At 37.6% G+C, this 27,076-nt stretch overlaps 1 protein-coding gene across 2 annotated transcripts; it reads left to right on the forward strand.

The window, feature by feature from the left end:
* Nucleotides 1–1,313: 1,313 nt before the first annotated feature.
* LOC110707570 lies at nucleotides 1,314–11,984 on the forward strand. Of its 2 annotated transcripts, XM_021885594.1 has the most exons (9): nucleotides 1,315–1,587; nucleotides 2,565–2,616; nucleotides 3,579–3,652; nucleotides 4,767–4,868; nucleotides 5,586–5,742; nucleotides 7,370–7,421; nucleotides 8,537–8,610; nucleotides 9,553–9,642; nucleotides 11,765–11,984. In XM_021885594.1, exons 5-9 carry the CDS (start codon nucleotides 5,675–5,677, stop codon nucleotides 11,799–11,801), a joined length of 321 nt encoding a protein of 106 aa, XP_021741286.1. In that variant the 5' UTR covers nucleotides 1,315–1,587; nucleotides 2,565–2,616; nucleotides 3,579–3,652; nucleotides 4,767–4,868; nucleotides 5,586–5,674; the 3' UTR covers nucleotides 11,802–11,984. The 2 variants fall into 2 exon arrangements, with proteins under 2 accessions (XP_021741285.1, XP_021741286.1); XM_021885593.1 differs by lacking the exon at nucleotides 11,765–11,984 and having other exon boundaries at nucleotides 1,314–1,587; nucleotides 9,553–9,867.
* The last annotated feature ends 15,092 nt before the right edge of the window (nucleotides 11,985–27,076 follow it).

Here is a 27,076-nt window from a genome sequence, read left to right on the forward strand (position 1 = left end):
TGTAGGTATATTTAAAAGAAAAAAAAAATTTAGTGAAAGTTGTAGGGTTTTTTTTTTTTTTTTTTTTTTTTTTTTTTGAAAAAAATGGAGAAGTGGAAATTATTGGGAAAAAAAATTATATAAAAGATTATTGGGAAAAAAGTTATATAAAATTATTGGGAGAAGTTGAAAAAAAGGGTTGTTAAACACCGCCCTCGATTCTCCAGTTAACACCCACTAAATAAAATTTATTTTACGAATTTACCTTCATTAGTTATCTCACACATTATTCATTTACTAGTAATTCAAGTTTTTTAAATACTCGTTCTCGTCAGAAGGGTCAAAATAATTAGGCCAGGCGTGTTGGGTTAATTTGTAGGTCAGCAACGGTTCAATGAAAGACGTGCTGATAAACGATCAAGAAAAAAGAATAGAAGAGAGCCAAAATTAGGAAATTGATTTTGGCACTCTTAATTGATATTGACACACCTCCATGTGAGAAGAGCATAAACTGTGCTCTCACATAGGATGTGTCAAAATCATTTCTACATTAAGTATCTGTGAGTGAGTACTGTGCCAATGTGAGTGTGAGCATGACTACGAAAATATACATCATTATTTTTATTTTATGTTATTAATTTCTTCTTTTGCTAAATAAGGAAAACATTACTAAATATCAACTGCCTAAGCTTGGCTCAAACCTATACTCATTAGGCTACCTTGTCCAATGACCAGGTCTACTTGTTAAAATTGTATAATTTTGAATCATCAACTCATTAACAATTTTAGATATCATTAGTCATAATTTGATATACTATCTCTGTTTCATATTATATGCAACAAATGAGTTTACACAGACTTTTAGATAAAATTTGCTTGTGAGTGTTGAATGGAGAAAGAAAGATAGTGGTGCATGTGTTGAGGGGAGAAATAAAAATACTCCGTAATTGACAACTTAAAAAGGAAAGAAAACATTTGTTATACATAATGTGGAGCAATCATTTTTAATAAATATTGCATATAATATACTTCCCACGCCAAAGCATACTATTTTGTCTATTATGAAGATGTATGTGCCAGTTAAATTAGGACACTTATTTATAGAATAGATATGTTAACAAAATTGTTATACTTCACATTTGTTATACGGAAAAGAAAACATTTGTTATACTAATGTGAAGTAAAACAGAGGATGTATATGCCGGTTAAATTAGGACACTCATTTTGAAACAGATCGAGAACAGAGAAGTCAATCAACAGTGGGGGCCATGGGGATATGTAAGGAATTCCCACGCCAAAGCATACTCGGACAAGTCGGCATCTACGTCAAAATAACCAAAACTAGCAAGTGTGGCATCACCATATCCTCTCATATGAGTCGTGATAAAAACGATGTACAAGACTCATTACCAACATTATATCCGTTAACATATATAGCACCTCAAACTTCCAATTATGGCGAAAACTTCCTTGAGCTTCAACAATGGCGAATTCTACATTCACGTTGTTGAAAGCAGTCTTCATCGCATTGGCAAGCGTTATGGTTGCTACTCTTATCTATACTATCGCCATTGATGGCCTTCCGTTTCGTAAAGACCTCCTTTTCCCGTAATTTTCTTCTTTTTTTTATATAACTTTGAATTTGTGATTGCAATTCACACTTTGTTTTTCAATTAATTTGATGATGATAGTTTTATTTCTGTGTAAATTTTGTGATTGCTTAGCTTTCCAGCAATTTTGATGACAATTTTTATTGCAAATTTTTGTATTTCTGATTGTATTGGAAAATTTAAATGATTGTTATGATGATGTTCGTGTAATTTGAACTAGTAGTATGACAACTGAATTGAGACGGCGTACGTGTTGTATTGTGTAGCAATAATGATCAGTAGCATCTTCAATAGGGATGTAATTGAGTAGTTCAATTGAGTAATTAATTTTTGCAGAATTATTGGCATTGTTTGGAAAGTGGCTTTTGTTCTATTGGTTTTTATAAGGTTTGGGATTTTAGCTTATTGGTGGAATCAAATAGCTGAAAAGTATGTCCGGTAAACGGCTTAGGGAGCCAAATTGAAAAGGTTGCGGGGGCGGCCTTTTCAGCCAAAAATGAAAGGTTGGGGGTATAGTGTTGAAGGTTCTAGTGTAAGTTTTCGAGTTTGTACTCAGAATTCTTCATTTCATATGCTAAATTGCTAAGGTTCGTTAGTTACAATAGCTCTCAAGTTATACATAAACTTAATTAAAAATCTTTGTGTTTAAATTTGAGGTACAAGAGAGTTCCTCTGACGGAACATTCGTTATAGATGTTGAGCTGCATTGCTTGAATTCCCATGCCTAGGGTCGGAGATTATTTAGATGTGTTGGGTTAATATTGTTGTTACTTTTTATGTGATGCATCAGAACAAATATGCTACAGAAGGTAGGCATTTGTCTCAGATGCTTGATTTCCCTGCCTTTACTTAATTGTTTTTGTTTAAAAATCTTGTGCTGTTGTATACCTTTTTCCCCCTTTATTTCCCTGTTGAATAAACTTTGGCAGGCAACTGGTGATAGTTGCCAATAATCATTTTTGTGATCTTCTGCAGATGGATGGCAGCAACTTTAGTGGACTTCTATATCAATATTTTTGTTTTGGCGGTATGATATGTACATCTCATCACTTAATATTAATTAGGTTTAAACCCCAAGCTATTCTTTATTAAATATTAGAGTTGCACATGATATCTTTTAGTAAATTAGTTTGTTGTTATTTTCATTGTCATGTTTAGTCAACCTTTCACCAGATGGTATTAGTTACTTTTGGTTTTATGTTGAAAGGGGCTTGATAGCTTTTATGTTGAAAGGGGCTTGATTGCTGTAACAAAAAAGTGATAAGAAATCTAAAGCTTTGGGATTACCATCATCTGCTAATGAATTATTCTAAAATAAACGTGAAATTTCTAGATTACTTCAAAAAGTCTGGTAGTATTCTCAACTAATATGCAAACGTTGTATAACAGTTTGCATTGGGATTTGAGATGTTTAATAATAGTGTACTCTAAATTAGCATTAATCTGTGGCAGATTGTACGCATGCTTATGAATGGCAACATACACTTTATTAGAGGAACCTTAATACTGTTTTATCTTGTTCTGGGATTTGGCAAGTAATTTTTTTTTTTTATTTGGGGGGGGGGGGTGCGCGGGGACTAAGATCATATGAACTTCACTCCTGAAAGGCCATCCCATCAGACTTTGTTATTAGCAAATGCTTAGTTTGTTAAGAAGTGCCCCAAAGGCCCCCAATTGTTTGAAGTTCACCCTTCTGCTTCCAGTAATAGGGTTTTTGGATCAAATTCTAGTCATCTAGACCATTGTCAACAAGCCTCTACATTATCTACAAAAAGCTTCTTTTTTATTCCCCTAATATTCAACACTTAAAATGCAACATTAGACAAATTTTGAGCAAGTTTAAAATCTGTGTAACTTGATTTTCCTTGTCAATGCACTTCTTATTTTAATTTTCTCCTTGGTCTAAGATTGACAGCTGTATAACCTGCTTACTTTATATTCTTTTTCATGATTGACAGCTCTAAAACTCCATGCTCTTTGTTGAATTAGGTATGGGTTATCTACAAGGAATCAAGTTGGCTCACATCAGTAATCTGGGTCATACTTCTGGTTTGTTTTGGAAGGTATGTCTTGGTTTATCTGTTCTTCTCATATATTGTACGCCCAGCCCGGCCCTTTGCATGTCAAACGTGGGACATGTAACAGAGTACCCAACAAATTGGGGCTCCAAATTAAAGGCTTTGATGTATCTACTAAGGAATATTTGTTGCAATATTGTATTGTGTTTTTGGTAGTAGCCTAGTGGGTTAAAATGTTAAACCAAAATCTAATGTTTAGGTGGTCAAGGGTTCAATTCCTTATTGCTATCATTTTTTGTTTTTGTTTTTTTTTTTTTTTTTTTTTTTTTTTTTTTTTTTTTTTTTTAAAAATGTTTTTTCCTTTTTTCACCCTTCTTCCTCTAAAAGAGAACCTATTCCAAACAATCAAGTATAGAGTATTAGAATTCTACCTTTTTTTTTTATTTTATTTTTTTACTCAAGTTTCAATATTTGACATAAATATGTTAATATTGCTATTTTCATTTTTAAAAAATGAGAAATAGATCGAGGGTCTAATTAGTAGCATAGTTCTAATACGTCTATAAAAAAAAAAAGCAAAAGTTAAAAATGTAGTTACAAAATATTTTCATTATTTATTTATGGACCGATCCCTATTTTCTTGCCGTAGCACAGGGCCCCCGTTATTATTGGGACGGGCCTGTGTACACCTTCCATCCAACTTCAAACATCTTACCTTTTATTATAAATCCTTGCCACTTCAATTGTTTTGTACAGTTCCCATTTACAAAAGTTATTGTTTTGGTTAGTGAGGTTGTAGGGTTTCAATTGTTTTTTGGCAATAGATGATATGTTGAGAAGGCTAAAACACAAAAAAGACCCAAGAATTTACATAGAGAACCTAGTCCCTTATTTAATGTGGCTGGAAAAATTCATTACTCCCTTCATCCCTTATTTAAAGTCCACTTAGAAATCTGTCAAAAAAATATTTGGCTTTTATGTTAACTGTTAAGTTCGATTGCCCTTTTCTTTTCTTTTTCTTTTTAATTTAGTTTTAAGTCTTTTCGTGTAGTTGTCTCATACTCGTATTTCTCTTGTAAATCAGCTTTATTCTAGAGAAATAAATAAATAAATAAAAACTAATACTGTATGCTGTTGTGTTATTTTTTTTCCTTTTCAGTATTACTACTTGTACATACATTGTCATTCAATTATTCAAGCTCTCAGCTGAAGAATCTGCTCGTGATCCTATGTATCATCTTTTATTGCGACAGCAAGACAAGTGAGCTAATTCTTATTTTCTTATAAAGAAAATAGTATTATTACTTTTTTTTTTCCCTTTACTTTGCGGGTTTCATTTTCCTTTCATTGCCAGAATCCATAGAAATATCGAATATGTCAGGTTTTGATCCTGCAGCCACTAAAATTAACCTTGGCTCTGGGAACAATTTCGATAGTTCTTATAAGATATTGAATTTTATTCTGTGCTTGGCGAGTTGGCCAAAGTTATTTGCCCTATTTGAATTGATGTTAAGTGTTATTTTCAGGCAGCTAGTATTAAATTGAATATGGACATCAGGTATCAGTGTGGCTTCTTTCTATCTGCATCTCAATTCATTCATATCTTCTTGTATTTCTGTGTTAAATCTGTTCTTATTCTTCATCCTCTCCCTTTTCTCTGTTATTATACCCCCCCCTAAATTTTTCTTTTTCCATATTCAATAATCAATATTAGTCCCCACTTAAGATAGCTAACAGTCTAATCTTTGATAAAATTTCTGTGAAACCAGTTAAGGAGAGATTATACATTATGAAACAGGTGGAGTTGCAATCAATACTCCTACGTGAATTGAAGTTGTGGCTTTTTTTTTTTTTTTTTTTAATTTTTTTTTTTAATTTTTTATATATATATATATATATATATATATATATATATATATATATATTTATTTTTTTTCAGCTATTGGCTGAGATCAAGCAACTAACTTTCTATATACAGGTATCTTCCTCAACAGGAAAGATGCATTTAGTGGAAGCACACTTCATTTGATCGCTGCAAAAGTTATTTTCAGTGCTCTAGGCTTCCTTATGCTTGGAACCTTGGTTTACACTCTTATAACTAATGGTTCACCTTTCAAGAAGGAGCTTCTTATACCGTAAGTTTCTCTCATTCTGCCGATATATTCCCTAAATGGATTTCCCTAGTGATTGTTAACTTATATTTAATCTGAATAAGTAATATGACAATTTAACAGAAATAGTTAACTATTTTATGAGGTATCTTGACGTACTGTAACTTACCTCTGTGCTTTCTTCTCAGCTTTTGGGAATAGAGCAGTAACTTATCTCTGCTTTTCTGCTTACCATTCGACTACTACTCATTTTCTTTATTGTATCTAATATAAACTAATATCAGCTTAATGAGTCATTCATTTGAACCAAACTCATTGATCACTTTGGTATGAGAGGCATTGTTTTCTATGGACCCATGTTAAAATAATGCATCAGATGACAAAGGTTAAAGTGAGATACCTTGGAGTTACTAATTACTAGTGCAAATATTTTTGGCTGAGTTATTTCTTCAGTGGAAATATTTTGGCAATAGAATGGTATGTGTGGTAGAAGTTATTGTTCCTTTTGTTGAATATATTAAAGTTTTAAGTAATGTCATTTTTGTCTTGGAGTTCCCTCTTTCCTACGGGTTGGGTGTGGTGTGTGAGAGAGGTCGCAGGTTGGTCGTGGAGTCAGCTGCCCATCTTTCTCTTGACCATGGGTTGGGTGTGGAGTTTGCAGCCCATCTCACTTGTGAGCTCCCTTTTGTGCGCTGGAATCCCGTTTTGGTTGATAAATCTATTTTTCTTGAATTGTCTTCATATCTCCCTCTTTATGAACATTCATGATAATCATATTAATTAACATTCCTTTTGATGGAGGGTAGTAGGTTACTTCCTTTTGTATGGTTCATTTCTTTGTCGCTTTATGAATAATAGATTATGTGTAATTAATTATTGCAATTATGTTTAGAATGTATTCTTGTGTATATTTCTTACAAAAGAATTAAACTTTTTATATTCCTCTCAAATTAGTTGGCACATCAGAGTTTTCCATTATATAATCTGATTTTGAGACTAGAAATATGTACACAATTCAATCTCATTTCTACTATTATTCTCATTCTTCTCCTTTATAATATTTTAGGCATAAATTTGTGTGACTTAAACACTCACCCAAAATTGCTTTTGTGAGACTGTGAGAGTGTGTTGTGTGGACCTTAGGGAACAAATCGGTGAAAACTATTTGCACCCCAGTTGTACCGATTATCACTTTCAAATTAGTGGTTCTTAATTGTCACGACACAACATCTTCTCAAGTTTTGTTTCTTATGTAGCTTTGAAACTCTGTCAACACCTTGTCCGTAAAAGGATCTTTGTGTTAGAAGTGTTGAAGGAATGGAAGTAAATAGCTTATAGGTTAACTAATTTGTGATTGCCTTGTCTTTAAAGGGATCTTCGTGTTAGAAGTGTTGAAGGAATGGAAGTGAATAGCTCATTACTTTGGCAATGCCCAAATTGTCAACACCCCACCCTCAAAAGTTTTGCTGATAGCCTCTTTAATTTGTCCTAAGGGTAACTTTAAGGAATACCATGTAAAACCTGAAAGTTGTGTTGGTTATTTGGTTTTTCATATTTATAATAATATTTCTTATCGAAACATTTTTTATTTACTTTTTTGTAACCAATTGTTATTGTATTCTGAATGTAGAATTTTTATATATATATGCAGATGGATGGTAGCAACGCTCATTGATTTCTACATCAATGTTGCAGTTTTATCGGTACTGTTTCTTCATCTCCTCTGTAAATGTCAAATATTTAATCGGTTTTTGTTCTTCCCTTGTTTTATCTTAAATATTCCTTTTTAGATATAATAAAATTGTCCAATGATCTTGTGCTTCATGATGCTTCCTGTCATTAAGGGACTGATTTTATTAAACTGTTAGATTGATGCTATAAGTCAGTTGGGAATTTAACTGATAATTGCATATGAATGGAAATTATGCCATTTCTATTGAGAAAATACAAGTTAATATCCTATATACACAAAAGTTGTTAGTATAGGGGTATAAAAGTCATTTTCATTAGTTATTTATGGACAAGACTGTAAATTCAGCAACATTAGAGCTTCAAGCCTTCAACCATGGAGATCTGCTTCAACAATGGAGTTCAATGTCTGCTTCTTCACCACCACTACAATTGCCGCTTATCACAATGAACCACCGAAAGAATCATGATCTGAATAGTTTAATGGTCTTTACCTTCTTCAATTGTTTTCAAACCCCACCGAATCGAAGCTTTCTTTAAGCTCTAATAGATGCTCCATTGTTAAAGCCCAGGTACCCTCGACAATACCTACCATTTTGGGTTAACCATTCCCTTAATTTGTGTATTTTTTCTTAGGGTTTTCTTTAAATTTGGCGGCGAAGCCACCGTCGGGCGTCGTGTCGGCGTTCATGGAAGAAGGGGTTGTTGGTGGTGTTGATTGGAGGAAAAAGAAGCAAGTGTATTGTGCTTTGTGCCATTTTTTCTTGAAGAAATTTGTCTACTGTGCGTGAGTTTAAAGAAAGAAGATGAAAGAAATATGTTTTTTTTATTGTTGCTATTAACATAGTTTGTTAATATAGGATATTAACTGGGTCTGGCTCATTTCTATTACCCTAATTGAGTGGCTTGACACTTGCATAGGTCTTAAAAAGTTTCCCATCATCAGTGGCAATAGGTCTTGGTGCTCCTCTGTAGGAAGACTAGGAATTGAAATTAATAATATCCATGTCCTTTTCTTCCAAATGTTCTCTCATGTTGTCCCTGGTTATAAATAAAGCTGATGCCATTAGTCAATAGCATTTTTTTTATGCAGAAAAGTTACTGCCAACTCTGCTTCATGTGATTGCAGATTTGGGTTGGCTACAAGGAATCAAGCTGGTTAAATGCAGTCATCTGGATTACTTTGTTAATATGTTTTGGCAGGTAAATTCTCTTAAGCTTCTTGTTTCCTTACATCTTGTGGCTACTGTTACATTACCAAAATTGCCTCGCTGTTGTATTCTGTGGGTTTCTCTTGCAACCTTTAGCATTGCATATTCTTATGGATTAAGCTGATTTTTTTTTTTTTTTTAGCATTTTCTGTGAGACATGGTGATTCACATCATTACTCACTTCGATTTTAATCAGTAGCATAAATATTAGCAGATAGGCCTGTTCTGTTTTATACATAATAAATGCTGCAGAGAAACTTCTCCCAACAAGAGCTTACAAATTCTTATCTATAAATTGATATACACCATCTGATGTTGATATAGATAATCAAGAAAAAACAATCAATTATTCCTTATCTTGTATTGCTAAAGCTCCCTAGTTGTGTTGTATGGTTAATTGCTTGATTTCTCCCTGGTTTAGAAAATGTGTACATTGGTGAGAGCCTGCTATGTTTATTCACCTCTTTTGTGGCTCCTACCTTGAATATCTTTCTCCTTATATATGACAAGCCTATTCTTCTTTCTATGTAAAGTACTAACCTGCTAATTGGTTATTATGTTCTGCCCTGTGTTCCATGGACCATGCCCATATACATATTCCTGTTCTATTTTGGGGTGAGGGGTCTGTTGCATAAGATCATTCAATCTTTGTCACGCTAATTTTGTCACAACTAGAGGTACACTATTTTAAGATAAAGCAAGGGAAGAACTCAATCGATTTTTGTTCTTCCCTTGCTTTATCTTAAAACAATCTCCAACTCAAATCATAAATAATCTCTAACTCAAGTAAACACCCTCTTGCATTGTACCTCTAGTTGTAACTCTAGCTTCTTTGTCGTTAAACAAGTTGAGGGATCTTGATAACTTTATACTTAAACGTGAACATGTGCTATTTTTTATTTTAAGCAACTAATTTCATCTTCCTGCTTTTCAGCATTTCGACCTGTGGATATGTCGTGCGGCAATTTTTTCTGCTCTCTCCTTATGATCCCTTGTACCTTGTTCTGTTGAACCACCTTCATAGGCAAGTCTAATGTCTATTTTCCATATTTTCTTCCAATATATTCTATTTTCCATAGGCAAGTCTAATGTCTAGCTTTGTAACATCTGCTGTCTTTACACTATATTCTATTGATGCTGTTTAAATCATTCAAATGGTATGTGGGTGTGATGGTAGGACAAGCAAGCTGGAAACTTCCTCTGTCGTTCTATTCAATCTGAATTATGAAACAGACTATTTTTTATCAAAGATTGCAATTATACACTAGACGAATTTTCAATGTTCTGGACCTTTGCTAATTTGTTTTGTCAAATACTTTTTCTACTGGCATAACATGGAATCAATCATTAGAATTGAGTGGAATAGTGTTAGAACCTGGTTCATGGGAATACTTCGGTCTATTCTTGCAGCCCTATGATGATCAAAAGGGTCCTACTCTGGTACTCTACTGTCCCTTCATAATTTAAGCCCAATGATGTCAGGCTTCTATACGAGGCTGAGTAAAAAGATTGTCCATCCATCCCAAAATTTGCAAAGTTCATTTTACTCTTGCTTTCTTAGCAAATTTTATTGAAAATTTTCACTATTTGTTATCCAAATATATATTTTTATCACTCATATCATTGTTATTTACAACACTTCTGAATTCTGACATCTACATCTAGTAATGAAGTGTTTCATTTAGCAACCATGTTTGACAACAGGGTGTAGTGCTATCCTTCTGTTCATGTTCTTGGATACATGCTGCCATGCTGGCCCTTGTTAATGCTTTGGGTTTGAGATACCTTTGAGCTGTGATTAGTATTGCCAAATACTGAATAGAGAACACTGCAGAACAGTGACTTTTATATATATATATATATATATATATATATATATATATATACTGCTGCCTTATTGGCTTATTTTTTTTTTGGCTTATTGTCTGTACAAACAATCTGGATAACCTATCTGCCAATTTATGTTGAAAAATTTACTTATGCAAGAAACTTATAGAATCGATGGTTTTAGATGAAGGGGAAAAAAAAAACTGTTAGACACTAGTGAATAGCTGCTCATCATTTGAAGAGGTGTATATTATTTATGATTATCTGAGTTGGAGATTATTTCATCAGGCAGCCTGATATTATACTGCCTTCAATTCTTCTGCTGTGTTTTAGGCTTTTGCACAAGGAATAAGGGTTCTTGTATTTATCTGAGGTAGTTTTTTTCTTTCACACTAATCCCCAAAAGCAGATACTAATTTCAAACTCTTATTTACTTTGTTTTACACTGGTGGGAGATTGAAGTAATCATGGTTTTATTAGGACCAATGTTGGGGAAAGCTAAGAGCCTTTTCCAAGTAATGCACTCTATAACATCAACTATACAGAACAAATTGAAAAATGTTTAAAGTTCTAGAGAATATGGAGGTGATATAAGGTAAAACATAGGTGCATGCCCTGTCTATGATCTTTTTCAAATTGGGGATTTCTAAAAAACAAAACCTACATGACAAATTGACAACCGAAACAAGATGTTTTCTGGTGGATAGTATTATATAAGATAACTATGATCTGAATGATCTGTCTTGTATTGCTTGTTTTCATGTCCAGTTAAAAATCTGGCTACAGACATGGTTATTACCGTTTCATTGTATGAATTATCATATACACTGCACAAATTTGGTTAGCTTATTGTAAATTGGTAATTCCTGCAAACTTGATAATAAGTAGAGAAATACAAGGTAAATTAAGCTCTCTGCTTGGTTCAAGGTAAAGAGGGTTGAAGATTGTAAGAAAATTTAATACGCTACTGTCATTAGATTCTTATATGAAGATAATTGCTGCAAAAACCCAAAATGGGATTTCAATTCGATTAGAATCAAGAAACAGTTAATTTTTTAGGCATGCTCTGATGAAAATTGATCCCTTATGTTGCCTAACAAGACAAGATATACAGGAAATTATTGGAAATACAGCTAATTATGCCATATATCATGATAACTAGTATTTGAACAATATTATTGATACTCCTCTTGATGTATTGCTCACGTCTGTCTTTTTTCTCATGATTTCATCCTGTCAAATTTTCAGTGATGTTATTCATCTTCACATTGACCAACAATGAACATTAGTCCTTACTGTGTTGAAGTTATTTGTGGCAGGGCAGAAAGCAGATATGAGACGACAACGGTATGGTAAATCAAACTTACAGACAAGCTATTCTACCCACCTTAACTGCTACGGAGCACCAATATTCTGATGAAAGATTTTGAATTCTCAGATATTCAATTGTATTCCAACATTAGTGTGATACTCAAATTTTAAATACGTATAATATCTATTATCTCTATTATATGACTAAAGGGGAGGGTGGAGTGAAAAGTTGGTGTCCAAAATATAGACCGCCAACGGCCAACATACCCTCTTTCACTATATTTTTTATTTAAAAAAAAAATACTTAAAATGGTATATGTATTTAAAAAAAAATTATAAGTCAGTGATTGATAAATCTTGACATTATGAGAGAAATTTAACTATTATTATTTAATTGATGGATTTAGGAAGGAAAAAAATAGGCAATAAAAAAAGTACAAGAATATTGTCAAGTAAAAAAGAAAAGCTCAATTGAAAAAAAGTAAAGTATTGATTTCATGCAATAAAAAAAAAGGTTTAGTGTTTCTCATAATTACATTAGTAGGTTAGATCCTGTGTCATGCATGGTGATTTATAGTTATAAATTATTGGTTGAATTTAAGATAAACTTTTTATCTATGTACCGAGTTTTAAAAATATCATTGATACAAAATTAGGTAGGAATTGATGTGATTTTGTGCTGATTTAAATCATGCATTAGGCATGTAATGACTAATAATAATATTAGTGAAAATGTTTGATTTAAAAAATTTATAAAAAAAAATAGCAAAGTAAGCTTGAAATATTAGAAACTAGATTTAAGCTCGTGCGGTGCACGGTTCTCTATTAATAATAGATTTAGCATTTAATATTCAATTATAATAACAAATATTAACACAAAGCACTACTATTTTTTTTTTTTAATCTTATACAATTAAAATTCACACATATATAAACACTATATATTTTGTAAAATTTTCGTTTAAACAACAAAACAAACCAATTATTGAAGAAAAAATAGAAAGAAAATAAACTATATATGTGAAGCTAACTTTTTTCTAATTATGTACACGATTAAAATGATTGCTAATTGTGCTGATGAGTTGCATACTTAATCCCGCCCCTTGTAAAATTAACATTAATTTTGAGATGTTTAACCTATATACGTGTATTTATGTGAGACATTAGATGGGTTTATATATATATGATAGAAAAAATGCTGAATTTAAAGTGGTGATAAAGTTTTATCATTAGATATGATAAAATTTAATATGATTATTTTTGTTAATATAGTGTTTAATCTTTTAATTCAATGAATGATAATGAGCAGACAGATTTTTTTTTTTTTTTTTTTTTTTTGCAAGATAATTAAAAAGGATATTTATTAATTTAATACGAAGTATGTTTTTACATTTTTTTTTAGTTGACAGGTTAAAATGTCGTATCACCTAATCAAAAGTAATTCCTAAAACCACTAACTAAAATAGATAGGGAAGTAGGGTCGAATCCACAGGAAAACATCGTTCTTCTATTTTTAATTAATTATTATAATCTAAATTATCAAGAAACAAATAAGGTTTGTATGAATAAAACTAAGGGAATAACCAATAATAAAAAGCCTAGGGTCAAGGGTTCACCAATAATTAATACTGCGGGATAAAACATAACAATCAACAATTAATATTACAGAAATAACATGATCAAGAGGCTCTCGCAATTTATTAATCAACATAGATCTAACAGGTCTCGCAATTAATTATTAGATCTAAATTCCTATTGAAAATAGCCTTAATATCAAATTAACATCTGTTCGATTCATCAATTCAATATTGCTATACTTTTACAATCAAATCACATCTGCTCGATTCATAATCCAATTGTAAAGAATTAAAACAATCCAATCAGAAGTTATTATGCAATATCAATAATCAACCAAAACAATTTATCCCTTCATATTAATTATGGATCCCCCTAGAACCCTAGAAATCAACTACTCACACATAATTAAATCTAAACTAATCAAAGCATATATAAAAGGCATGATTGAAATCAAAGCACAAAAATAGCAAAGCAATTAAAATCAAAGCGATAAACAAAGCAATAAAAGATCAGAAACGAGAAAAATAATACCGAATGAAGGAAATATGAAATTGCACTAAAAGGGAAAAACTTGAGTTCAACAATAATCTCTCACTAAAATCTCTCTACAAGGTTAAGAATGAAAATTGTAATCTAAAACGTAGCTAATAAAGCTAACAAAAAGAGTTTAAATACTAAACCCCCAAATTAACTCAAAACGCATATCCTAAACACTACGGAAAAACTCGCGCCCAATCGGGCCTGCCTTTTTCTTCTCGCTGCCTTGCTGAGCATCCGCCCGATCGGGCTCGGTCTTTTCTTGGTCGAGTTTTCCTTTTCTTTTCTTCTTTTGGGGTTCAATCGCTTGTGGCCCAATTTCCTCTTCCTTGGTCCATTACTTGGACCAATTCCACAAACCAAGCCCTTAATCACCCAAATCCTCGGTCTTGGGCTACAAAAGACGGTCATGAATGTGATCATAAGCTCCAATGTCTCGTAGTGGCCAGAAAACCATTGAAATCACCAACAATCAGGGAAATTCCTATAAAACAAATGCCAACTCTACAAAACACTCGAAACCACATATTAGTACTAAAAATAGCTCCGCAGAGCTCAAATATGCATAAAAATGAACGTTGGACGGGGGATAAAATAGCATATAAAACACATATATCAGGTGTTTTTGTATATATATTTTTATATTTAATCTAAATTGAGTTTTTCTAAATGAACGTGGTTTTAGTTTAAAAAATAAAAATAAAATAACGTGGTTTTAGTTGAAAACAAAATAAGTTTAATATTATTTTTAAAGAATATTTATGAATATTTTTATCTAATCAAATAGAACTTTTTTTTACCTCTATCATTTATTTTTTAGTTCTTTAATATTAATTTAATGTATAATTTAAATCCTAATATCTAAAGATAATTTTTAGTTCTTTAAAAAAAATGATATTTTTAGTTTTTTAAATAATTTAAATCTTAATAAACCACTATTCGTTGTTTTATCTACGTGACAAAATTCTGAAATATCATTCGTCATTGCTTAGGCGGTGTGTGTATCTTTTAATTCTAAAATAAAATACAAATCTAATTTTTAATTGGTCGAAATAATACCTTTACTCATGAGGTGCACCGAATACTCCCAAAATAATGCCTACTTTATTTATATATATTAGTTTCCAAAAATTAGCAAAAAATAAAGTAAATAAAAATATTGTTCTAAGCCCGTTGGATTAACCCGAACCCGAAACTTTGGGCTAGTGTGAACATTTCTTGATCTGTGACCTGAAATAACTCGACCCGAAATGACCCGTGATCCCTTTCGATTGACAGTTCTACTTAAAGTAATTAATCATACTACATTGTGAAGTTTTAAACTACTACGTTTACTCCAAAAAAATTATGATATAAAAATAAATTTATATGATAATTTTATAATTGTTGTATATGTGGCGCGACATTTGGTGAAAAATTGAAAGGCCAAGTGTCGCTATCTCGTGATCTGGCTAAAATTATAATTTATTTGTACTAATGGAATATAGGTATTTTATCGGAGATAAAACTCTAAACCTTTACATTCCGCACTTTTATACATCCGGAAACGTTCTAACTTGATCGTCGGAGGCGGAACTCCACCCAACCGGAGTCTTCGTGGTTTTGCAGGTACAGACGGTCGACGCGCATTCTTGGAATTGTAACTCTCCCTGGGGACTCCAAAAACCCCGAAACATTTGGCGCCGTCTGTGGGGAGAGTATTTCCTAGGTGGCATCAGAATCTGTACCGCCTGTTGAGGGCAAACGGCCTATGACCGAAACTGAGGTCCACACGGACCAAGATAATGGTGACAACTTTGAGGTCGATACCTACGTGGCCCCAGACGGGTCATTCAGAACAAGACGCACCCGTTCCCAGGAAATAAGGGAACGGGGCAAAGACAAAGCTGGTCCTAGCAGCCCAACCGTTAAGCCGGCTGGGAGACCCCAGGAGGCGGAGGGTGCTACCCATGTAACTAGAGACGAACTCATGAAAGATCGTCCAAGAAGCCTTCTCCCTCCGGGAAGAAGCATGTGAAAGATCGTGTGCCTACTCCTCACCCTAAACCAAAAGGGGCAGACGGGCCCATGATCGATCTATCCAAACTTCGTTTCCCTGAATCAGGGCAAAGGAAGGCCATCCGGCAAGTTCAGCCGGATGGGTAAAAAAGGACTTACTTAGATGCTTGGATGTTCATCCAGGAGAAGAGAAGTCAACAATTGTCTGAGTCGGCCTCAACGTCGACTTACCTTGATAGTTTCCGGAATACTTCAATGAAGTATTCGGAAACAAATTGAGAGAGTCAGTCACGCGGCATGTCCGCACGTACTGGCCCTCATGTCATCCACCCGGTTCCGTATGTGTCCCAACAGCCATACCTGCCGTATGGATCACCATACATGAAGCCGGCCCTCTTTGGGGGTTAGGCGGCACAAAATGTCCAGCCCATGGACTGGCAGCTTGGGCTGCTAAACCTTGGGGAACAGCCGTCGGCGTTCTCCAAGCCCAACGATGGTTTGACAATCTGCCAGCCGGATGCATCAACAAGTTCAAGATGCTTGCATACCTGTTCGCGTCCAACTTCTCCATGAACATCCCTGCCAAAAAGACAAGTCTCGACTTGGGGGCTATTCAGTAGGGAGATAGAGAAGGGCTAAGGTCCTATGTCAGGCGGTTTAATCTGATAAGAATTCGGATTCAAGGAAGGTCTGACGAAGTTGCCTACACAGACTTCTTCAAGGGTCTGAAGGATGGGTCGAATTTTAAGTTCGACCTGGTCAGAAAGAGGGTTGTTACCCTCTAAGAGGCATTGATGGAAGCCGAAGCCTACATACAGGCAATAGAGCTCTGTGCCATCAAGCACCCGTTGGACCCTACAAAGTCTAACAAAAAGGAGAGCCGGTCTGCTTAGCCGGCTAAAAAAGAAGAGAGCAAGTAAAGAAAAGAAGTCTGGGTGGTGAACCATTCTGGTCAGCCGTCCCGGAAGAAAAAGAGAGAGTTGAAGCCGTACGTCCCCAAGTACGAGTTCAACAAGGACTGCTCCTCCATCCTCATGGAGATCAAAGACCGGTTGACCATTGAAAAACCGACTACCATGAAAAGTCCCATCAAAAGCCAGGACAAGAGCAAGTACTGTCAGTTCCATGAGTATATAGGCCATGACACCAATGGTTGCTATAGCCTCAGGCGGCTACTGGACCGTCTGGCTGATGAGGGGGCTTTGAAGTCCTATATGCTGAAGTCCAAGGGTAACCCCAAAAGAAACAATGGACAACCGTCCAAGAAGCCGGCTATAAGCTCTGACATTGATGAAGAGCAAATCTTTACCATAGCAGGCAGCTTCGTGGGAAGGGGCCTTACCATCCGGGATACCAAGGACAACATCAGGAAGTCGGTCAACTCAGTGGATGAGGGCCAGGCGTCGAAAGACACCTTCCCTGAGGTCCTCATCTCTGAGAAGGATCGGGGCAAGGTCAAGCGGCCTCATGATGACCCTATAGTCATCGAATGCAAGGTTACCAACCAACGAGTGGACCAGATCCTTGTTGATACCGGGAGCTCGTCTAACCTTATAAGCTATCAGTGCTTAGAGAAGCTCAAGTACAAGCTTAGCAGCATGCACAAGGCCTCTCACCCCTTAGTTGGCTTTGGGGGAGGGGTAGTGCATCCGGTGGGGAGGATTGACCTACCCATCCGGCTAGGAGAAAAGAGGAGGGACATCACATGGTCGTCAAGTTCTTAGTGGTCGAGGAATTGACCGCCTATAATCTGATTTTGAGTCGTCCAACCCTCAACGAGTCCAAGGCAGTCATCATCCCATCCTTCATGCTGATCAGATTTTAGAGGGATGATGGGTCAGTGGGTTCCCTGAATGGGGATAAGAAGACGGCAAGAGAGTGTTATCTCTCAGACGTCAAGCCTACTGTGGCCGCAGCCGGCCAAGGCAAGGAGCCCATCGACCTTGATGACTTCAAGGAAGCCGCGCCTGCTCCTAAAACAGCCGGCAAAAAGAGGAAGGCAGACCACCTGGCGGCCGTCAGAAAAGAGAAGCAATAGCAATGAATGATCGGGGAGCGGTCAGATGATCTCCGTCCCCAGCCGGCTGGTGAAAATATTGACATTGTTCTAGATGACAGTTGCCCGGAACGAACAGTTAAAGTGGGGACGGTTGCTTTTGCCAAGTTGGGTGCAGATTTGCACCAACTGCTGAAGGAATTCAAAGACATTTTTGGCTTTGAAGTGGAAGAGATGACAGGCGTCAGCCCGGATCTTGCTGTCCACAAACTCGCCGCAGATCCAAAAAAGAAGTCGGTTAGGCGAAAGAAAAGGAACCATGGCGAGGAAAGATCTCAGGCGGCAGCCGCCGAGGTCAAGAAGCTGCTAGATGCCGGGTTCATTTGGAAATGCTACTACCTGGATTGGGTAGCAAACGTTGTCCTTGTTAAAAAGCCAAATGGCTCCTGGCGGATGTGTGTTGGTTACACAGATCTGAACAAGGCATGTCCAAAGGATAGCTATCCACTTTCAAAGATCGACAGTCTAGTCGACTCTACAGCCGGTCATGCCTTGATGAGCTTCATGGACGCCTACTCAGGCTTCCATCAGATACCCTTGTGGAAAAGAGATCAAGAGAAGACGACATTTGTCACTGATCAAGGGTTATTCTGTTATACGATGATTGCGTTTGGACTGAAAAATGCGCCTGCTACCTTCTAGCGGATGATTAATACGGTTTTCATTAATCAGATTGGGAAGAATGTAGAGGTGATGACATGATAGTCAAATCTAAGCTCCAGGTGGATCACTTTGCTGACCTCCAAGAAACCTTCACCACCCTCAGGCGGCATAAGGTCATGGTTAATCCCAAAATGTGTGTCTTTGGTGTTGAGTCTGGGAAGTTTCTCAGATTTTTGATTGATCAAAGAGGGATAGAGGCTAACCCGGAAAAGGTACAGGCGGTAATTGACATGAAGTCACCCCGTACTGTCAAGGAAGTCCAAAAACTTATCGGTTGTCTGGCGACATTGGGAAGATTCCTCAGCCGGTCAGGCGACAAGTGACTCTACTTCTTCCAGGCAATAAAAAAGAAGACTAGATTCGAATGGGGGGAAAATGCTGAGGCGGCATTCCAAAAATTAAAAGAGCACCCACACTCATTGCCACGGCTGGTCAACCCTCTAGCAGGAGAGGTTCTCTATATGTATTTGGCCGTCTCACATCATGCCCTCAGTGCCGTTCTCCTAGCTGAGAGAGACGACATAGAAATCCCAGTCTATTTCATTAGCCATGTTCTTCAAAATGCTGAGCTGCGGTACCCCTTGGTTGAAAAGTTTGGTCTCGCCCTGTTCATGGCAGTCAAGAAGTTGAAACCATACTTCTTGGCACATCCGGTGGTGGTCTACACAGACTAACCCCTCAGGCGGCTAATGACAACCTTGGAGTCATCCGGCAGAATGCTCAAGCGGGCTATTGAAATGCAAAGTCTGGAAATCACCTACGAACCAAGAAAGGCAGTGAAGGGTCAGGCGTTCGCCGACTTCGTTGTCAAAATGACAAGGCCGGCTCAGCCAGACAATGTTGATCGGGTCTGGAAGGTTTATGTAGACGGGAGCTCTACTATGAATGGCTGTGGTGCAGGCGTAATTTGCAAGTCTTCGAAAGGGGGCCAATATGAATATTCACTACGGTTCAAGTTCCAAGCCTCGAATAATGAGGCGGAGTATGAGGCCCTGCTAGCCGGTATCCGCATGTGTAAGGCTGCAGGGGCAAGGAGAGTTGATGCCTGCTCAGATTCTCAGTTGATCGTTAGCCAATACCATGGTGACTACGAGGCCACCCATCCGGCTATGATCAAATATCTGCAGGCGGTCAAAGACGAGGCTGGGACACTTGACGAATTTCATCTAAGTCAAGTGCCCAGATCAGAAAATAATCAGGCGGATGCACTGTCTAAGTTGGCATCATCTGCCTCTTGTGATGCGCCTAGGTCAGTCTTTTGGGAAGTTATGGAAAAAAGAAGCATTGAACATGATCCCATTGGAGTTCTTGAACGAAGCTCTACCTGGATGGATGCCATCCGGGCTTATTTGGCAGACGACACTTTGCCGGACACCCTTCCAGAAGTGGCTGCGTTGAAAAAGCGAGCCTCAAGTTTTGAGATCTACAAGGGGGAACTCTTCAGGAGGAGTTACCTCCAGCCGCTGCTGAAGTGTGTAACCCCTGAAAGGGGGAAATAGGTTTTAGAGGATCTGCACTCGGGCTTTTATGCATCACATATAGACAGCAGAACTCTAGCAAAAAGGGCCAGGAGGCAAGGCTACTTTTGGCCCACTGTTGAGGCAGACGCCATGGAAATGGTGAAGAAGTGCGAAAAGTGTCAAAGATTTGGCCGGCTCATACACCGACCGACCACTAATTTGACGGCTATCTACAGCCCGGTTCCATTTGCAAAATGGGGCATGGACATCCTGGGTCCATATACGCCTGCTACAAGCGGACGGAGGTATATCTTGGTGGCTGTAGATTACTTTCCCAAATGGGTTGAGGCAGAGGCGGTCAAGAGCATTAAGACAATGGATGTCATCTCTTTTATCTGGAGAAACATCATCACCCGGTTTGGGGTACCTATCACTACTACATTATTGACCAAATACAACGGCCTAATAAAGGCTAATACAACGGTATTTTAATTGCCATTGCAATAGAGTAGGCTATTGCCACAGATTTAACAATGATGTTCTTAGAGGTAGAGCTATTGCCACGGCTCTAAAAAACCGTTGCAATAGCCTAGATATTTTAACAAAAATGAGAGCTAATGCAACGGTATGTGTTGTATGATTAAAAATTTAGAAGCGCGCATTTTTTCCCTCTATTTTTTTCCCCAAATATTTTGAACCGTACAACACGTGTTACTTCCCTCAGCTATATTCACAATGCATTCTCACAATACCGATTCTCATAGTACCCATTTTCACAGCTGAAAGGAATGGTTTCCTTCCAACAAGTGTATTCTTCCGATAGAGGGTTCAGAATTATTACAGAGCAAATTCTTCAGTAAGGTCAAGTGATCGGAATGCCTAGGTGGAGGCCGCTTCCGATCAGTAATATCAAGGTACAATTGATATTACAGCTTAATCTTAACTGAACCCTTCGGGTCGAACCCAATCGAATCTCCGATCTGAGACGACGAATTAATCCGAAAGGATTTAATGAGTCGACATAGTTTTACGAATACAGACGTCGAAAATCGAGCCTAGGGCATCGAGACTGAACGTCGAAAAATCACAATCGACAAGTATGAGCGTAGCCATAGCTAGGCTAGGCTAGCTCAACGCAAGCCTAGACGCACCATGTGTGTGCTAGGCGCACCATGGTGTGCTAGGCACTATTGCAGCCTAGGCGCGCCCTGCAGCCCATCGCAAGCTAGCAACTTGCTAGAATGGGTGCCTAGGTGCGCATGGCAGCCATCGCAAGCCCCTCAAGCACCAGGCAACCCATCGCAAGCTAGCACCATGCTAGCGTGGGTGCCTGGGTGCATATGGCACCTATCGCTAGCAATGGGCGCACCAGCGCACCATCGCAAGCCCTAGTGTTGCGTACGTGCGTGCCTGGCATGGCAGCACCATCGTAGGCACAAGGCGCACCATGGCAAGCATTGGGTGCTGCGTGCGTGCGTGCCTGGCATGGCAGCACCATCGTAGGCACCAAATGCTGGCATGGGTGCCTGCCTGGCAATGGCACACCATGTGCGTGGTGGCTTGTGTGCTAGCCTTCGCATGGCAGCACCAAGCATCGCACCACATGCGAGGGCCTGGGCGCCAGCATGGTGCTAGGCCACGCACAGCAGCCCAGCATCACCACGCATCAAGACTGCCGCATGATGCGCGGGTAGTGCGAAGGAGGTTGCGAGGCGTGTGTGCGTATGGTGCGAGGCACAATGCGGCCAGCATGCGTGGCTCGCTAGCAGCACGCATGCTGGCTATGTTAGCGATGATGCGCGAGGTGAGTGCATGTGTGCGTGGGGCTGCTAGGGGCTAATGCCAGCACTAGGTGCTAGCAGCGCCTAGCGCCAGCACGTAGCACCAGCACATCCCAGCAGCAGCATGCATTAGCTGGTTGGCTGGGTGCTGGGCAGCAAGGCTACGCTAGCTGGCAGCCCCAACTGGCACGATAGCTGGCAGTCAGCTAGCACACCTTGACCTGGTTTTGGGCATGGTGTGTGGGGACCAATTCATGGCCTTGGGGATCAAGGCAATGGTCCCCCCTAAGCCTTGGTCCTCACTTGGCTTTTTCCATAACTATGCCAAGTGTCGATTTGTGATTGAATAGATTAATTATTTAATTTTGGAATTAAATAATTATCATTTTACCAACTCTCCCACATTGATGGGAGATTGGAAATCAAGCGATCATTTCCCTATAAATACCAAGCTTGGTATTGGGATTTGAAACAACCTTGAGTGGAATTAAAAAGGCAACTCTAAGAAAAGAGTAAACCTTTGATTCGTAAAACTCATAGTTATTTTGTTCGGGTCTTGACTAACCTTCAAGACTTAGGACGCTCGGGTCGGGTCGAGGGTACGATCCGTCGGAGATCTCGTCTTTTCGGAATTTTGAAGTAAGAGCTCTTTGGGAGCGAAGCACGCGTCAAAGGTATAATTCTTGTTCTTAATCTTGTTTGATTAAGTTTATTATGCTTGTTTAATTGCTTTAATTAAGGGGCGGGTCTTGGTGGGTTTCCTTCCGCGTAGTGTCGGGTCACTACGAAACCCTACATTGGTATCAGAGCCACGCTCTTTTTAATTTTTGCAATTATTGTTTAATTAAGGTGTTTTAAAAGAATTTAATTTTCTGGTTCATGTTCATCTAATTAGATTAGATGCTCGTTTTAATTAATTTTTAAAACTCGATTTTATTTTCGATTTGGCCGTCGAACCCAGATTTTGGCTCAAAAATAGTGATTTTTGGGTGGAATTGACATTCTGGAACTGGTTCAGGTCTTTTAGGGTTGTCCAGAAGCAAAATTCAAACCAGAAACCCAATTTTTCGGGGGTTTTTCGTTTTTCAACGAAAATTTTAATTCTTTTTAAGCCTTGATTAATGCAAGCATTACAAGGTTAGATTAAATGCACATTTGCATCACTAATCTACTAGTTTTAAAATATCTTGAGCATAATAAAGGAGTGTTTATTAGTGCTTAAGTTGATATACTAATTTATCACATAAACTTCTTTTTCACAAATTTTGCAAATAAATTGCAATAAAGTGTGATTAAGTTCCCAAATAATGTTAAAGTGTGATTTTGTATTTTAAGTTCCCAAATAATGTTAAATTTCTAATCTTTAAAGGTTTAAATGATTGGAACCCTAACCCTAAATTCCATGTTGAACAAAGTTCGGATTTTTCCATGTTTTGGTTGATTAAAATCCGTTAAGTTCAATTACTTGTGAGTAAAATTTGATTAATCTTCATATTGGAAGATGTAATATTGGTATTTTACACAAGTATGCAAGTTGGAAAATTTTTATCATTGGATGGTTAATTTATTTTTTCAACTCCCTTTTGTCAAATCCATTATTAATTTGCATATTGGCAAGATTAATTTTGGACATAACTCATTTTATTTTAAGCATAAAGTTTGACCTAATTTTGTTCAAAATTGAAATTTTGGATAAATTTAGGCTTGTGCACCAATAAAATAAATTTGTTTAAGTTAGACTTAATTTTATTTTATTTTATTTTCCCTCAAAAATTAATTCTAAAATGTAATTTAGAATTGATTATTGTCACACACAAATCGGAATTAAAATTCCGAGTAAAATGCATGCAAAACGATGCAAAACCGCAAGCGTCACCAAGGCTAGTCGGGCTGCTTAGCAGCCCACATGTAGGCTGCCTGTGGTGCGCATATGGCTGAGCATCGTTTGGTGCGTGGCTGTGTGGCGAGGAGAGGTCTGATGTGTGGTGCGTGTGCTGGCGCATGGGCCTTAGGCTGCTGGTGCGCTTGTGCTGATGCTGGGCAGCGAGGCAACAAGCCCCAGCCAGCCAGCCCACTGCTGCCTGCGCAGCTAGCATGCGTAGCATGCGTAGCATGCTGCTGGTGCTAGCTAGCAAGGCAGGCTGTGCTAGGCACATTTGCTAGCTGCCAGCACCACGCACCATGGCGTAGGGCCATGGGCTGCCTAGCAGCCATGGTGCGCCAAGCATCATAGGATGATGCCTTTTTTGCTTAGTACTTAAGCTATGATTTTGCGAATTTTTCCGTATTAATAATTTTAATTAATTATTTTAACGAGGCTAAAAACCTCGATTTTCGATTTTGCAAAATTTTGACAAATTATGGGTTATGCCGACTTAATTAATCGGATTAATTAAGTTTGGATGCGGAATTTAGTGGGAGCTTAATTAAGCGCGTAAGCATTTTGCGTTTAGAAATAATGGATTAAACCACTTTGACTAGTTTTAATTAGGCGCGTTAATTGGATTAACGACCTAAGTTAGTTACTAGTTTTGCGTGTTTAATTATGTATTTCGTAAAATTGCATGGGCCGTTCACAAATAGTGAACGGGTGAATGAAAGATTGCTTTCAAAACAGGTTCTTTGAAAAAGGCAACTAGTGGGGCCCGACTAGGATAGAAAATACGGTCTGCGTTCCGTTATGTATTTTTGTAAATCTAAATACGGTCTGCGAACCGTTAAGTATTTTTGTACTATTAGATTAATCTTAGTCGTTCTAGCTAGCTTCTTTTATTTCATTTTGGCCAAGATGTCTCAAGACGACGTTTCGACGAAGACGAGCCAAGATGAAGACCCATGGAAATTGAAGATTTCAAGGGGTCATGCTAGTTGCCAAATGCATCTATTTTATGCCTTATATATATTGTTATTATATATGATTGCTAGATGCATGTCTAGGATTTCTATTATGTTGCGAAGATTAGTTAAGTTCACTTAAATCAATCAACATAGAAACCCTAGGTCCCTTAATAATATTGAGCTAAAATTTGCCGTTCCAAGAACAACACTTACCGAACTAATGCGCGTATGTGATCGATTACGCCAAAGCGAGGCATCACTACTTCCCCTAGGAACGTAAGGTATACTAGGTATACAAGTTTTCTTGGTTAAGCTCAACGATATCAGTAAGGAGTTCTTAGATGTTGTGGCAAACGAGATAAAATGTCAAGTATGCATTAGATGCGACATTTTATCAAACCGAGAATAGCTTGGAGCTATTAGAAATTGGATTGCTTACCTTAAGATATTTAATGGTTAAGACAAGCCAAAGCATGCTTAACCATTTCTTGATCTTTGGGATCTCGGAATCATTTTATTCTCGCCCATAAGGGACATTCTTAAAAATGCGTGGATAAAATGCTCAATAAGTTTGAATATGTGCATGAACGCTTTAAATTTCAACTTATTGATATATGAATGGTTTTTTCACTTCAAATTCTTTCAATTGTAGAAATCATGTCTGCAAGTAACTCAAACAACAACCAATTCTCTTTGCGCTCAATTCTCGACAAGGAGAAGTTGAACGGGCCAAACTTTCTTGATTGGCAAAGAAATCTCCGCATTGTACTAATGCAGGAGCAAAAGGAATACGTCCTTGATGAGGAAATGCCCGACGCTCCCAATGAGGAGGTCACTCAGGCTGCCCTTAACCGATGGCAAAGTGCAAATCGGGATGTCAAATGCATCATGTTGGCCACAATGTCTCCGGATCTTCAAAAGACTTTCTTTGAAAAGGAGACAGCTTTTGAGATCATTTCTGAACTTCAGAATATGTTCCAAGAGCAGGCCCGAACTGAAAGGTTCGAAACCCACAGGCAGATCCTTGAGAGCAAGCTCAAGAAAGGAGAGCCAGTCAGCCCGCATGTTCACAAAATGATTGGATTATTTAAAAACATGGAAAGGCTTGATGTTGGGTATTCAACCGAATGGCAATTGACATCATTCTCCACTCCCTTCACAAAGGCTATGATCAGTTCAAGATGAACTATAACATGCATAGTATGGAGAAAACCCTCACCGAGCTTCATGGTATGTTGAAGCAAGCCGAGCAAACCCTCAAGGATGAGGGCAAGCATGATATGCTCATGGTGAGGAAGGGCAAGCCGTTCAAACGTGCGGGCAAAAAGAAGAGATTTAAAGGGAAAAAGAAGAAATTCCCGCCTAAGTCAAAATCTGCCAAGGGCAACAAGGACAAGAGGGCAGCTTCTTCTAAATCTGATTCCAAATGTTTCTACTGTAAGAAGAAGGGACATTGGAAACGGGACTGCCTCAAATTTAAGGAAGATAAGAAGAACGGCAACGATGCTTCTTCATCAGGTATTTTCGTTATAGACTTAAACTTCGCTAGAAAAACATCATGGGTATTAGATACCGGATGTGGCTCACACCTTTGTTCCAATGTTCAGGGACTAAGAATAAGTAGGAGGCTAGAGAAGGGAGAGGTCGAGCTTCGGGTCGACAATGGAGCAAGGATGTCTGTCGTCTCCGTTGGAACTCTCAGTTTGTCTTTGCCCACTGGGCTTGTTCTAGAACTTGAAAATTGTTATCATGTTCCTAGAGTTACCAAAAACATAATTTCAATATCGGCGTTGGACGCCAAAGGATTCGAATTTTGAATCAAAAACAATAGTTGTTTTATATATTTTGATAATGTTTTATATGGAAAGGCACATTCAGAAAATGGTCTTTATGTGCTTTCACTAGACAAATAGGTCTATAACATCGAGAATACTGCCAAAAGGGCTAAGACCATCGAGTCGAATCAAACCTACTTGTGGCATTGTCGTCTTGGCCATATTAACATCAAACGCATCAAGAAACTTCTTCAAGAAGGTGTTCTTGATTCATTCGACTTAGATTCGTTTGAAAATTGCGAAGGATGCTTATTAGGCAAGATGATAAAACAACCATTCTCCAAGTTAGGAGAAAGGGCAAGTGACTTATTAGGTCTAATACACACGGATGTATGTGGACCTATGAGCACACCCGCAAGGCAAGGTTACCGATATTTCATCATTTTCACCGACAATTATAGTAGATATGGCTATATCTACTTAATGTCGAATAAATCTGAATCCTTTGAGAAGTTCAAAGAATTTCAGAAAGAAGTTGAAAATCAACTTGGCAAGAAAATTAAAGCACTTCGATCGGATCGAGGTGGCGAATATTTGATCCATGAATTCGACGATCACTTGAAAGAAAATGGCA

This window comes from Chenopodium quinoa, unplaced genomic scaffold (assembly GCF_001683475.1).
Source record: "Chenopodium quinoa cultivar QQ74 unplaced genomic scaffold, ASM168347v1, whole genome shotgun sequence".
Lineage (NCBI taxonomy): Eukaryota > Viridiplantae > Streptophyta > Magnoliopsida > Caryophyllales > Amaranthaceae > Chenopodium > Chenopodium quinoa.